The sequence below is a fragment of the Antedon bifida genome, chromosome 3, assembly GCF_963402885.1.
Source record: "Antedon bifida chromosome 3, ecAntBifi1.1, whole genome shotgun sequence".
NCBI lineage: Eukaryota > Metazoa > Echinodermata > Crinoidea > Comatulida > Antedonidae > Antedon > Antedon bifida.
The window spans coordinates 27061918-27077494 of NC_136228.1; the positions used below are offsets into that span (position 1 = coordinate 27061918).

The following is a 15577-nucleotide window of genomic DNA, read 5'->3' on the forward strand; positions in this document are numbered from 1 at the left end:
AAAAGTAACTACTAACAAGTAGTAAAAACATTACATACAGTACAGTACAGTATGTCTGGTTACATTTTATTGATGATCTCTCAAGTAAGTATCAGTATATTACAAATATCAATAGCAAGTCAATGACTCCCAAATGTATTAAGAAAACTTAAGATAGGGAAAACAATGGAGTATAATTTACTAAAAAAACATTCTTATTTTTATTAGCCAATCACATGTGATTGAGACTGTTAAACCATATAGGCGTAAATGTATGCCCTCAAATTCTCATCAAAATGTGCGACATTTATTTTTTTCAGGATAAAAATGTAGAAGAAAATGGAACATCCCCGTCAACAAGGTATCTATACTTTTTTTGCATTCAAATTAAAAATGTTTTTTTTAATAGCAATTTTTATGGGACCGGACAGTTTTGTACAGTAAAGCAAATGCTATTAATTCTAATGTCTACATTTTAAATTTTGTTTTCTTATTTATGACATATTTTTGTATGTGCTAGTTTCAATGATTTCATACGTAAAACAAGGTGACAAGGCAAAATAAACAAAAGTATTCTTAATTATCTTCTGAATTGGAGAATTATTCAATGTTTATATTTTTTACTTTTAAGTTATTAAGTTTTTAACTTCGCATGAACTTCATTAATGAAACAAATTTTCGTTCATTTCATATCACTCAAAATAACCTTGAAATTTGAAAGCTTTTGCTTTGATACAATTACCGGTCTAGTTCCCTATTTATAATTTGCAGCGTGTATATATAAACAATCTACTCGGTTTTAATTCTACACAGCTTAAGATTACCACGCCATAGGGGATTCGATCTTACCAAATGATATATATTCTAACAACTGTGCTTGTTTTATTACTTGTTATATTCTCCGTCGTTATCCGCCTTCTCAGAGTTAATTGACTCTGTTGAAACACCTTGCGTTATGCGGAAGTAGCCATCAGCTAATTTCAGAGAGTTTGTTATTTTGCATTTGCTAATGTTGTTATTTTGTAATGAATTTTTAAATACTCTAACTTGCAGTACGAATGTTTCTTTATGTGTGAATGCGGATAATGACAGTAGCAATACAGAGGCATCTCAAGATGGTTTTAATGGTAGTAAATATGTAAGTTTATATTATAAATGTTATTCAATACCAACTGCATATCTAATAAAACTATATTATTGCAGTCAAATCAATGTTGACATTTCTACATAAGAATTTCATTGAACAGAATGATAGTACAACCTGCATTTATAAAAGATAAAAAAAATTAAGTGTTACAAAATATGGCATACATTACACATTCTTATAGATCTTGCCAAGTAAAATACTGAAGAATTGCTTGTTAAATATATAGTAGTGAAACTAAAATATTGCAGAATATTACATTTGGGTTTCATAATTATTAATAAGCACAATTTATGAAAATGTAGTAGTATCCTTGCCATATGATTAGTTGATTTTATATTGTGGCATTTGTAATTTCATTCCATTCAATAAAACTGATAAGCAATGATGCCATTCTATGGCCAGCTCATCAAATGTTTTTTGTCACATGATAACTACATAAATACAAGCAACACTAAAAAAAGCGTTTGATGAAAGATTGAGTGTTCCATTCAACCCTTGAAATTATTATCCTTTTTAATTGACAACAACGAAATTGGTCAACTTTGTCGAGAGGTTAGATTTTACCAAACAAGTAAGTTATAGAAAAATCAGTATCTTTACTGAAAAGTTTCAGAGAGGTCATCTAACCACCAGTACTTTCCAACCAAATTTCTAATTAACTTTTTGTATATTTTTTTTATATTTGTTTTAATGCAATACTTGTAATATTTAAATTATTTATTTTACATTATAGAAATAAGCTATCTTTTTTAGGCAATCCTTCAAAATTCCCTACATGTATGTATTTCTCTGTAATGTCATTAGATAGTGTTATCACTTTGTATGTATTTTTCATTTGATTTTCCATCAATTCAAATAAAATCGACAATCATATATTGTGTAATGAGACATAAATGATGGCGATAATTTTAATACTTGACAGAGTGGCCGTCATCAGTGGCTTAATTCAACCATAGCATCAAGGAAAAAAAAGCTGTATAATCACTATAATGACCTGGAATCATGTTACTTTAATATACGACAAAGCCAGTTTGAGCCAAGTAAGTTACCATTCTCAATTAATCCTTAAGTTCATTGGCTGCTCAATCCTCACGCTGCACGTATGGTAAAAGTAATTACTCTCTAGTTAAGCGTACATCTGACCAGTTTCAAGATTAAGATTTTACAAATTTAGTAAATCATATCTCTACTGTAAATTGTTAACGTTTTACAATAATGTTGCTTGACACTTCAAGACTTGATTGCACTGGACATAATTTGTTCAAATTCTGAGTCGCCGGTTAAAGTGACCAAGAAAAGTCCAATCCAAACACTGCTACAATTCCCTCAGGGTTAAATTAACCAAGTTCAATGCTTAATTTTACCGACTATTTTCTGTCCAGTTGAAAAAAAGTCCAATCCGAGTGTGTGACATGGTTAATTTTTGGTAAACCATAGTTAAAGCAACTTTGTGAAAATATCCTAATGCAGACAATTGACATTGGGTAAAGTTACCATGATTTGCCATTTTTTCAAGTCCAGTGCAAACAAGGCTTAAGACTCAAAATCTGAGCTGATATTGTCCATTTGTGACATCTTTATATTACTGAAACTGGTCATTCACACTAGTGTAGCATCCACCTTATTACTATGCATTTATCAAAATGGTACTGTAACCAAAAACACAATACTTTCCTTTTCCAAATTCAGATTGATCAGCAGTTATTGCTCATCAAACTGTTTTATTGAAAAATCTATTGTTGGTCAGACCATTTATTTTTTAATAGAGAATTATATTGTCATTGTTGTGTAATTCCATTTTATGGTAATTTATATATTAGATTATTTCTCTGCATACTATTGAAAAAATAGTGCCTTCTTCATCAAATTGTGTGCCTGTGCAAACTGCTATAATATGGCCTTAATAATTGCCTGTCTTTAAATACTACAACTATAAATTGTTTTGAAGCTTGAAAACAAATATGAAAATGTATTTATAACGGTAACATTGTAAAAGTGACATATACACGCATGAACTACTTTACTATTTTTCAGGTGAATCCAGTTCAGTTGATTTACTTGGTAAATTTAAAGACTGTTTAACAAAGTTTACTAAATACAGTTCCATCCAACCACTAGCAACATTAAGCTATGCAACGGATATATATAATAGCTCAAGTATAGTATCCAGGTAAGATACCTCATTAATAATTAATGTATTGTCACAAAGAGCGTGTTAGTTTTATTTAACAACCAGATGCTGAGCACTGGAGATCAAAGGGTTTATCTATGGCTAATGATCAGTTTAACATCCCTTAAAATCAAAGGACTGTTATGAGTTCCTATTTTGGCAAGGCGAGCTCAGTGTTCTGTTGTTAGATTGCCTTGCTTTCACACTGCCATGATTAACGTTGCCTACACATTAGGCACATATTATCAACACTATGACTATTATCAACACTATGACTATTATCAACACTATGACTATTATCAACACTATGACTATTATCAACACTATGAATATTATCAACACTATGACTATTATCAACACTATGAATATTATCAAAACTATGAATATTATCAAAACTATGAATATTATCAAAACTATGACTATTATCAACACTATGACTATTATCAACACTATGAATATTATCAACACTATGACTATTATCAACACTATGACTATTATCAACACTATGACTATTATCAACACTATGAATATTATCAAAACTATGAATATTATCAAAACTATGAATATTATCAAAACTATGAATATTATCAAAACTATGACTATTATCAACACTATGACTTTTATCAAAACTATGAGTATTATCAACACTATGACAATTATCAACACTATGACTATTATCAACACTATGACTATTATCAACACTATGACTATTATCAACACTATGACTATTATCAAAACTATGAATATTATCAAAACTATGACTATTATCAACACTATGACTTTTATCAAAACTATGAGTATTATCAACACTATGACAATTATCAACACTATGACTATTATCAACACTATGACTATTATCAACACTATGACTATTATCAACACTATGACTATTATCAACACTATGACTTTTATCAAAACTATGAGTATTATCAACACTATGACAATTATCAACACTATGAAGATTATCAAAACTATGAAGATTATCAAAACTATGAATATTATCAACACTGAATATTATCAACACTATGACTATTATCAACACTATGAATATTATCAAAACTATGACTATTATCAACACTATGACTATTATCAAAACTATGACTATTATCAACACTATGAATATCAAAACTATGAATATTATCAACACTATGAATATTATCAACACTGACTATTATCAACACTATGAATATTATCAACACTATGAATATTATCAACACTATTATCAATACTATGACTATTATCAACACTATTTCTATTAATTCGTTTACTTTATACTCGCATTTGATAATAATTTATTCATTACTTTTCATCTGTTTTGCTTTGTTATTACAGCATTGAGTTTGACAGAGACAATGAATTTTTTGCAATAGCTGGGGTAACTCGCAAGATCAAAGTGTTTGAATATGCAACTGTAATACAAGATGCTGTTGATATTCATTATCCAGTCACAGAGATGCTTTGTAATTCCAAAATAAGGTATGATGTACATAAAACTATGAGTCATTTATTATGTCATTGAGTCAAGAAATAACAATTTCATTATAGATTTGTTGCTATTTGAATTATGAATTATGTAAATATCAGACCTTCATAGTTAGACATTAATAGCGCTCCTCAAATTTTCCTCTTCTCAGAATTTTGTTCACACTGGTGATAAATTTATTATATTTATATTATCACTTGCACTGATGAAGGACTAGTGTTGCCCGAAAGCTCTGCTAACTTTTCTGGCTGTTTTACTTTATCGTTTTGATTTAGCTTTTCGCTTTTTTTTTGTATCTCCATTGAGATCCAGCCACTGATACCCACACTTTCTTTATATTTTCAATATTTTATACTACAGGCCAATTTTCAGGGAGTAGCGTGGAGGATTGGGGTATCAGAAACGGACTGTTCCACTATACAATACTGAAGTCCCTCAAAAAATAATTGGCCCTTTATTGCTTCTCACATTTTTTTTTATAATGTTAATTTATATACATTAAATATTAATTTATATACATTATATACTGTTGTAATTATAAGAACAGAGACAAAACACAATACAATATTAATGATTTCTTAGGTGATACAGACATTTTCTAACTTATTAATGTTACAAATCTGTCTATACGAACTGTATAAGTCTGTAATATCCTATTGCGGAATCACACAAGAATATTAACATTTTGTTTCCTGTTACATTACTCCCAAGAGCTTGATGTTTTACAGCTGACCGGCAATGCTTTCTCATCATAATCATTATAACAAGTGGTACAATTCATCATAATGTGTGAAATCAGCAGTCTAATAGCACTCGGCTTGTATGAAGGATATAAATGCAATCAGGAAATATGCATTATTTACCATGTGGTCATTGACCACTAATAACGTCATTTTAAAGGGATCATCATTGTTTACAGAATGTTACCACGTTAATGATTAAAAAGTGCTATAAATATTATAATAATCTGCGTATTAGACTTGATGCAAATGTGCTTGATACTAAAGCAGAGCAAATTAATAGAAATAAAACATTTTATTTAGGAAAAAGCCACCATATATTTCATTCAGTCATTCATTCATTTCCTTTATTTTGGATAGTACATCCATATACAAAACAAAAGGGGAAAAAAATCAGAAAATTAGCAATAGCTCATCTTCCACAGAAACAACCTAAACTATCCTAAAATATCAATTTGCACCAACGCTGATGTAGGTTGGATTGTGGAAGTACTATATATTGAATGGTTTTAATTAGACTATTACAACTGTCATGAATTGTGTTCTTAAAACTCTATACTAGAGAATAATTTCTGTTTGTCAACTAGATTGTGTTCATTATAGATAAAATTCACATCAAGTATTTAAAACATCCAATAGTGCAAAAATAGGGTAGGACTAAAGATGTTTATTTAAAAAAAAAATTATTAAGGGGAATTTGTGTCAGAATTGGAGTTGGCCATACTATTGAAACATTATGTTTTTGTTTCATGGTAAAGTTTAAATTGAAATTACTCCAGTCAGTCAAATATAAACTGTGGTCTAGTTGTGGGATTCCAGACAATTGATATGAAGTTCCTTGGTTCGAGAACAACATGCAAATGTATGTTGTCATAGTTGCTAACAGGTTATGCAGTATAATATTCATTTCATGAAATATAATAATATAAGCATGTACAGTAAGAATCAATATATATATATCAGTATGTTAACATTCATTAAATCTTGTTTTTCCTAAAAGAAGATACTTTGATTTCCCATGTACCAGTAAATATCTGTAATACTATAAGTATAATAATGTATTTATGTTAAACTTACTTAAAGAAGTAATTTAAAATTATTATTTTTTAATTAAAGAGAAATATAATCTAATTTTAACATGTATGTAAAATATATTATTTTGTCCAATGGGTTGCCAACACAAGTGTTGATATAGTTTAAGGTTTCACATGTCTTGTTATGTATTGCACCTTTGTCCTGTCTTCATGTTGTTTGTGTACAATGCACTATGAGTGACCGGTAAACGAGTTTGCTCTAATCTTATGGCTATCCATACCAGCATTTGTTATTTATCATTTATGAACTTAATATGATACAATAAATTGAAACTTTAAAAAATGTGATTAGTAGCAGTTGTTTAAATGTTGTTGTTTTGTTTTTCAGTTGTATAAGCTGGAATGCTTACCACAAAGGAATTCTAGCAAGTAGTGACTATGAAGGAAATGTAACACTGTGGGATGCATTCACTGGATCTGTATCCAGAATTTTTCAGGTAATGAACATTGAAGCCAAACAGTCATGTTCACATTTTCTCCAAGTTTCTAGAAGTTTAATTCAGAGTCATCTAATTAGAAAAGATACCCACCCCAGAGCAGTCATTTTGTTACTCCATTAACCCCAATCCCCACCCTATCATCACAATTGCAGTCATTTTGATACCTTGTGTGTATAGCAGTGTGGAATCTAGATGCCATTTGGATTGCAATATTAGATCCAAGATGGTGGAAATGTTCAAATGTTATACAAACTTTCCCAGTTAATTTCTAGTCTTATTGATACCCCATGTGTATAGACGCATGCAGTATAAACTAAATGCAACAAAAATACAAACACTCTAATGTAGATGTAAAGTTATTTTGCCTAACCAATTCAAGTTGTACATGAAAACAACATTTTAATTAAATACATTGGACCAAGATATTTTTTCAAAAAATGCACATAAGTTTCTCTATGACGGGTAAAATAAAATAAGTAATAAATTGCAATACAATAAAACATTTTAGACATTATTAATGATTCAATGGCCTACTCTAAATCAACTTTGATTAATTCATTAAAAAAAATTATTAATTATTATTATATTTCAAAGTTGTTTGAAATCTTGAGTACATAATTATTAGTAACAAGTAAGTAGACTGTACGTACATACTTCTAAATTGATACCTCGCCATTGTTTTAATAATTAAACAATTTCATGAAAATTTGCATTATTTTGCCTTTCATTCAGGAGCATCAAAAGAGATGTTGGAGTATAGATTTTAATAAAATGGATCCAAAACTGCTAGCATCAGGATCTGATGACGCCAAAGGTATTGTAAACAATTCGATACATTTTCAATTCTTAAGCTTCATACCAATGAACTGCAAAATCGTAGCAGTCACTTTAACCAGCGCGATTAATTTGACCCATATGCTGCAGCTTGGTTTTTGTCAATTGTGTCACTGTATATTCAAAAGACATTTTTTTCACATGTATTAGTAAATTTTTTATACAGTACAATTTATTCCATACTTAATAATTTTACTATTGCTTAATAGTGTTCTTTTTCAGTTAAAAATTATCAGTAAATTAAATTGTATACATTTAACTTTTTAAATTTCAGTGAAGCTATGGTCTACAAACATGAACCAATCTGTAACTTGTATAGAAGCTAAAGCCAATGTATGCTGTGTTAAATTTAATCCCAGTAAAGTTTATAATATCACATTTGGATCAGCAGGTACGTTCTTTATATATTGTTGTATTATTTTTATTATTATTATTGGCCGTATTCTTCCATTGTATTATTACACACTAACCTAAACAAATATATATATATATTATTATAATTTAATAGGCCTAAAATAATTGTCACAGTCTTTCTCAATCAAGGAAAATGTCCCGAATTTAACCTTGGTTTGTTAATGCTACACTGCGTAAGCAGGCGTTATATCATGGACTCTTCACACAAATCAGGCTTACGACCGTGACGGTAATATTACTGCAATTTTACTAGGTCCAGAGGCGGTCTAACGGAAGCCGGCAATAAGGGGTTTTTACCCTTTCACACATAGGCCGGCTTTCACGAATTGCCGCAATATTACCATCTTACAGCTCTGTGTGAAAGGGGCTTTATTGAAATAAAGATGTAACACTATATGTTACTAATTTACTTCACATGCAGTAATGGAGATAATGATAATGACTCAAAATCGTAGTGGAGCTGTAGCTTTGTTAACATGCTTGCCTTCCAATCGCAAGATCTAGGATTCAATCCTGACCTAGTGCCAGGGTTGTAACTCACAATTCTTTCAACTCCACTCCCTAAGCCTCAAATGAAACATGGTTTATAAGCATGATAAATTATGAAATAGTGTATCCATCCTGTAATTGATGAGTTTGTTGGATGCGTATGAAATAGACAAAAAATATATATATATTGGTATTTACTAAATTCGTGGATCTGAATTTTAAAAACTTTATATATGGCTGTACAGGTACTGTACTTAAAAAATATATATATTTTCATTTAATTGGAGTGGCTTGATGGGTCAGCAATCGCCCCCTGGGTTCAAACACTGTAAGATGTCATGATATCTCTTCTTAGGACAAATACAACTCCACTCCCAAAGACTTTGCTGTAGATATTGTTGTGTATATGTTTGAGAATGGATTTGTCACCTTGGCAATTGCCTAAATAAAATAATGATAATAATTATTGTATTATTTTTTAGATCATTGTGTTCATTATTATGATTTGCGGTATCCAAAGAAAGCACTCAATGTTTTCAAAGGACATAAAAAAGCGGTTTCATACACAAAGTTCCTTAACTCAGAGGAAATTGTATCAGCGTAAGTAGAAAGATAAAACAATCACTTTTACCTGAACATGTAGTTAGAATTACGATTCAGCTTGGTTCGCACTAGGACAGAGAGCATCAATGTAAGCGCAACGTAAGTGCGTTGACCAATCACAAATGATTGTCATTGGTCATTTCGTTTGCGTTGCTTCTATGTCCTTGCATTGCGTATCTTCTTTATTTTGTTTGTTTTTTTATTAGTATTTTTAGTTAAGCAACAAGAAACAAATATTTTAATTGTTTATTCAGTTTAATGTTGAATATGTTTTTAATATTGTTAATTTGATTTTGTCAAACAGGTCAACTGACAGCCAATTGAAACTATGGAATGTAAATAAACCAAACTGCCTTAGAACTTTTACTGGACATATAAATGAGAAAAACTTTGTAGGACTTACAGCTAATGACGACTACATTGCTTGCGGAAGTGAAAACAATTCATTATCTGTTTACTACAAGGGTTTATCAAAACAACTTTTAGCCTTTAAGTTTGATACTATTAGAAGTGTATTGGTAAGCTACTTTTTAAATTAAATATATATGTCTGTTAGTTACCATTTTAATGTCATAGTCCATATATTATACAATTTCATTATCAATTTTAAATTAAGACATTTAGTTTAAATTTCTTCATAGAAGAGTATTTTTAAAAGGTTTTGGAAATCTCTTAAAATGTTATACCTATTTATATTAACAAGGTTTTTTCAATCTATTTTTTAAAAGGTCACAAACTGCATTTATTGTAATAATGAATACTGAATGGGCCTATCAATAATTTTCGATCGATTGTGATATCAAAACAAAATGGAAGAAACGTAACTAGTAATTTAATACAATTTGTATTAACGGATTGTGTCAACTAAAAAAGACAATTCAGCAGACAATGCTAGTATACGATGTATCTAGTATACAATGTTCTTATACTGCTGTTGACCAACTAGGCCTACAAAACTAAGCCTAGGCCGTCTGTGAGAGGATATGATGCATTCATTTCAGACAAGGAATGACCCGGTTTAATGTTATTAAAATAATATATATGCATTATTTTTACAAAACGTCAAAATTGCAGGGATAGATTTGATGCATATAGTACATTGTTATTTAAAGCTAAAATTTCTAATCATAATGAAGCACAATACTCATTTTATTTTAGCAACTTAAAATGGAAAAATCTAGATACTTAATAAAACTATTACCCTATGTATATTGAATTATATAAAATTACTATAAATAATAAAGAAGTTATAGATGTTGAAAACATATCCACCAATGAAACATTCTTTAACAATATGGCTGCTGTAAATCGACTTGACAATTTCGCTATTAAATGCTATAAAGTTACAACACAACATAATATAACTAAATGTTTCAAGTGATGGCATAACGTACATATTAAAAGACATTTTTCTTTACATGTTAATTACATATTTACTTTACTTCCTTAATACAGGAGTCTGATAAGAGAGAAGAAGACTCAAATGAATTTGTCAGTGCTGTAGCTTGGAGGACTGTAAGTTTTAAAAATCAATAATCTAATCAATCAATCATTCAATTAAAGACACATTGCCCCAAGGGCAATGGTTTTAATTAGGTAAATAATTGTGAGTTTTTTCAAATTTTTGGTTGAATATGCCATTTTAATGTCACATAATAGTTTTTCTCTTTGACGAAAAATTGTATTGAAAAAAAAGTTATTTACCTGAAAAAATCTAATTTAAAGCAAAAAACACTAAAATTGTCTGTCAGACAATGGCTTTTGGTTAAAATTAACTGTTTCTTTTGTCTTTTTATAAGTGAAATAATGTTTTTTTTTTATTTTTTTTTTTACAAAAGTGAATAATTTTATTAAAACTGTAAAATGGTCTGATTTTATTAATCTTCATTTTTCATGCTTTTCGGGGACATACATCTTTAACCAAAACCTCATTGACTTCCCCAGACAATGAGTTTCCGTTTTGTTTTTCATTAAAATATGGTTTTGTGGGGTTTTTCAAATTTTTGTTGAATATGTCATTTTAATGTCACATAATAGTTATTCACTTTTGACCAAAAACTGGATTAAAAAAAATGATTTACCTGAAAAAAAATGTAATTTAAAGCAGCAAATACTTAAATTGTCTGTCAGACAATGGGTTTTTGGGGGACAATACATTGTTAATCATTAATCAATAAATGAATCAATCTAATTATTAATCAATCATTTAATCAACCAATTAATTAGTCCTTCAATCATTTAAAATAATAAATAAAAATAAATAAAATCATCCATGTTTTCTACTTCTTTTTGTAGGGTTCAAATGTATGTGTTGCAGCTAATAGTCAAGGAACAATTAAGATATTGGAGTTAGTTTAAATTTGAATTGCCTTCACCTGGAATTTCCTATCCAAAGAGTAAAGGAAGACAAAAATAAAAATTGAAAAACATTGTAGTCTCATGAAGCTAAATGTCGCCCTCTTTAAGGTTCTAATTGTCCTGCTCAGCTATATGTAACCAGTGGCTATATTTATAATTATGTTTGCTTTATTAACTAAAGCTCTGTATACTGTACATTATCAAACTTTATGTGGAAAAAAAAATGTGCCCATACATGTACATGATTTCACTACCATATTTGGGCACTTCACAATTTTGTTGTCAAACTAGTTAATAACTTAATATTTATGTTTTCGTCACATAAAATGAGCATTTTCAAAATTAGTAAGGAGAGAAAATTACTATTACTTTGATTACTCAGTTTTAACATTCGTTGCACCTGCTGTCATGCACCCCACAATGCAAATGTTGATATTCATGTTATTCTTAAGGCCCATTTATATTAGGATGATAACGATCGTTGATAAATAGTTAAATATATATCATTATAGAACTACTGAGGATAACCATTGTTGTCGTTTATAAAAATAGTATTTTTAAAAAGGCAATCAAATGATGTCATCAGTAAGAACAATAAAATCGTTGTATCGCCACGTTATTATTGCTCTTTATAATCATGACATCATTTAATTGGACTTTTGAAAATATTATTATAAATAGATATCCTATAGTTCTAGGGTAAAACTTTTATGATTTCTTTTGTTTTATAGAAAAAAAATGCATATTTTTCTAGTTATTCTTGATTGTAGTCTAGTATAAATAGGCCTTTGGACCTGATCCACACGTATAACACAATTTAACAAATACATAAATATCTCCCAGGATAATCTTACACGTTCACATATTAGTTTCTCATGGTGTAATGTCTAACAAAATTGAAAAGATACATGCATGTAAGACCTTATCGATAAAATGCAGAGAGAAATAATTTGTTATAACATAGGACATTTATTGTGCAAAGTATATTCTACAGTAGAAAAAAACTTTTTTTTGATAACTGATGGTTTGTCTTACTTTTACTGTGTGAACTAACCTTATGTTGGAAAATCCAATAATAATCTGTTTAAAATTTACTTTATTTATTGAATGTGCAAATTGGGTGTTTGTGTTTCCAAATATATGTAACATGAAAAATCAATGTTCATAATCCAACAAACTCATAACTCTTACATTAACATACATAATGATACATGTGCAATACATAACTGCCATTATATTTTAATTGTTAACATGATTTCTACTGAAAATATGAAACATTTGAAAATACAACATTCAATTTTTGTGAAAGTATTCTCAAATGTGATGAGTATGATACTTGGTTATTACATCGGAGTCAACATATCAGTAAATGTATTTACAGACAGTTTTCAAATTTATTCTGTATGAACTTGCAACTACAGTTTGCATTATCTAAATGAAAAACGATAAATGATCTGAAAATGTTGAAATCGCCATGTGTTGAATTCACTGAATGTACGGTTTGGAATATGATGTATTAATATTCAAGTTCTAATTTTGCTCAAGATAAAAGTATAATAAACCCTCTGTTTAGTCAACATAAATGTTGTTGCTTTCTGATCAGGTTATATGTAAAGCCCAGTGGTCAAGCAGAATTGTTTATTGCAGTTACAATGCAGTTAAATAATTGTGTTGCGACTTTAATGACTAAACCTGTTCTCCTTTCATTTTTTTGTTTCAAACTTTCATTTTTAAGTTAATTGTTGTAAACATTCGAATTCACGTTTGTTGCATTAAAGGCTAAGGCAAAATTGCATTTGATGTCCATCGTATAATGCAATTACTGTGTTACCTTAATTATATTGTTAAATCAGCATTTGAAGAGTTTGATAGTGTTAATATTTATTATTTATAAGAAACTAAACTGGACATTATTATTACTGTTTCAGTAAACAAGAAAAAATGGTTTAGTTTTTCCTTTTGCTATGTGCTAATGAGTTACATATAATTAGTAAATATTCCATGTGACCATCAACAATAATATCCTTATGTAGTAAATATCAAATAATATATTATTACATTATATTTGCATATATTGAGCATGCATTTATTTTAAAGATATATTGTCCCCCTGAAAAAATATTTGTTGTTTGTTGTTACTGAATATGCTATTTTAATGTCATATTAGTTATTCACTTCATCCCAAAAATGTCAAAAGTATTTAACTAAACAGAAACTGTAATTGAAAGCAAAAAAAAGTAAAATTGTCTGTGAGAAAATGTTTTGTTTTTTATTTAACCAAAAATGTTGTCTTTTTATAAGTAAAATCATTATTGTTTTTCGTTGTGTTTTTTTCTATGGAAGTGAATAACTTGATTGATACTACAAAATGGCCTATTTAAAGTCTGATTTATTTATATTAATTTTTCATCTTTTTATGGGACAATACATCTTTAACGAAAAATATTTAGAAATGTGTATGTTTGGAATATTTCTCATAAAAGCACAATTCACATAATGTTTTGTAAATGTTACTTTATGTGGTTGGTGACGTGTTGCGGTCTCCACATTTATATTGTTAAAAAATACATTATGGACATCCTTTGGGTGGTACGTGGTCGATATCGTGGTACGTTCTTCAGTTCGGCCAATCCTGATTTCGCGCGAATTGAAAACGTTGACTTTTGAGTTTCCATTGTGCATGCGTATTAATATTTTCACCTACTTTTTATGACGTGAAGTTATGCAACCAATCAAAACTCATCAGGGTTGTGGAAAAATGCTTCGGTTAGGTTGTCTATACAGTAGTACGTTCTTCAAATTTTGTTCATTACAATGGCTCCTTGTGATTGGTACAAAGCGAGGTGATCGATAAGTGTTACCCCACCAAGTTTATTTGACCCGGAATCCATTTTAATAAACTAGGTGTTAGATATGAAGAACATTTTACTCGGTATAAACTTGATTTGAATCGATTTAAAACGTGTTGAATCAAGTAATTCAACACTCGGCATCCAAAGAAGAAAATAAATATTCCAAACATATGTATATAACGCAGAGAGTAAAATCTTGGAATAAATAAATGTATAAACAATATATTGTATAAGTGCCTTTATTAATATCATATATACTGCATATACATTGATATGTTTGTATTATGCACACAATGATCCTCATTTCTGTGTTTATTTAGCTTTTGTGTTTTGGAGTTAATTTTGTCTTGACAGCAGCATAGGCATATGACTGAGAGATAAGTTGGATATTACAATTGAAACCTTGAATGAATGCTTCGTAGTTTGAGTAAATAATATGAACAAAGTGTAAACATTTTTGTAGTATAATTCAATTGATTGTGTGATTGATTTACTGATTGAAAAATGATGTTGGCATTCGACAAATTTATCGGTAGGCCTACAACATCTCCCGTTTCTCCAATATCAGTGGAGCTAGGACACGTGTGCATGTGACGTATCATAAGACATGTAATACTTTTACCATAACCTTAAAAATAAAATAAAAACAGTAATTGGTTTCTAATGGACCAATAATGTCATATTTTTGTACGGTACAGTACCGAGGATGGCGAAGCCTGAAACATTCGCTGCATTATTATACAGTAATACGATTTCCAATCCTACACTAGTTCCTGCGCGTATACTGTCCCGTTAACCTAACAGTTTATCAATCTGGCCAATATGTTAAAAGAAACTCCATATTTATGTAAATATTATTATGTTGTATGTAGATATCAACATATTTATTGATGCCATTGTTATGTTCTTTTATGTTTATTTTTAGCAGGAGAGGAAGTGATCATTAATGATTAAAATGTGCTCATTAATTACAA

General features: G+C 29.3%; 1 protein-coding gene across 1 annotated transcript in view; it reads left to right on the forward strand.

The window, feature by feature from the left end:
- Positions 1 to 15577, forward strand: part of LOC144836874 (E3 ubiquitin-protein ligase COP1-like) — a 39870-nt gene extending 24293 nt beyond the window's left edge. The window contains exons 8-19 of the mRNA XM_078691784.1: positions 300 to 340; positions 1033 to 1117; positions 2049 to 2166; positions 3161 to 3296; positions 4629 to 4772; positions 6942 to 7050; positions 7786 to 7867; positions 8162 to 8278; positions 9273 to 9390; positions 9698 to 9911; positions 10849 to 10908; positions 11689 to 15577. Of these exons, the coding sequence (XP_078547910.1) occupies positions 300 to 340; positions 1033 to 1117; positions 2049 to 2166; positions 3161 to 3296; positions 4629 to 4772; positions 6942 to 7050; positions 7786 to 7867; positions 8162 to 8278; positions 9273 to 9390; positions 9698 to 9911; positions 10849 to 10908; positions 11689 to 11751 (1287 nt within the window). The 3' untranslated portion in view covers positions 11752 to 15577. The remainder of the gene's footprint in view (positions 1 to 299; positions 341 to 1032; positions 1118 to 2048; positions 2167 to 3160; positions 3297 to 4628; positions 4773 to 6941; positions 7051 to 7785; positions 7868 to 8161; positions 8279 to 9272; positions 9391 to 9697; positions 9912 to 10848; positions 10909 to 11688) is intronic.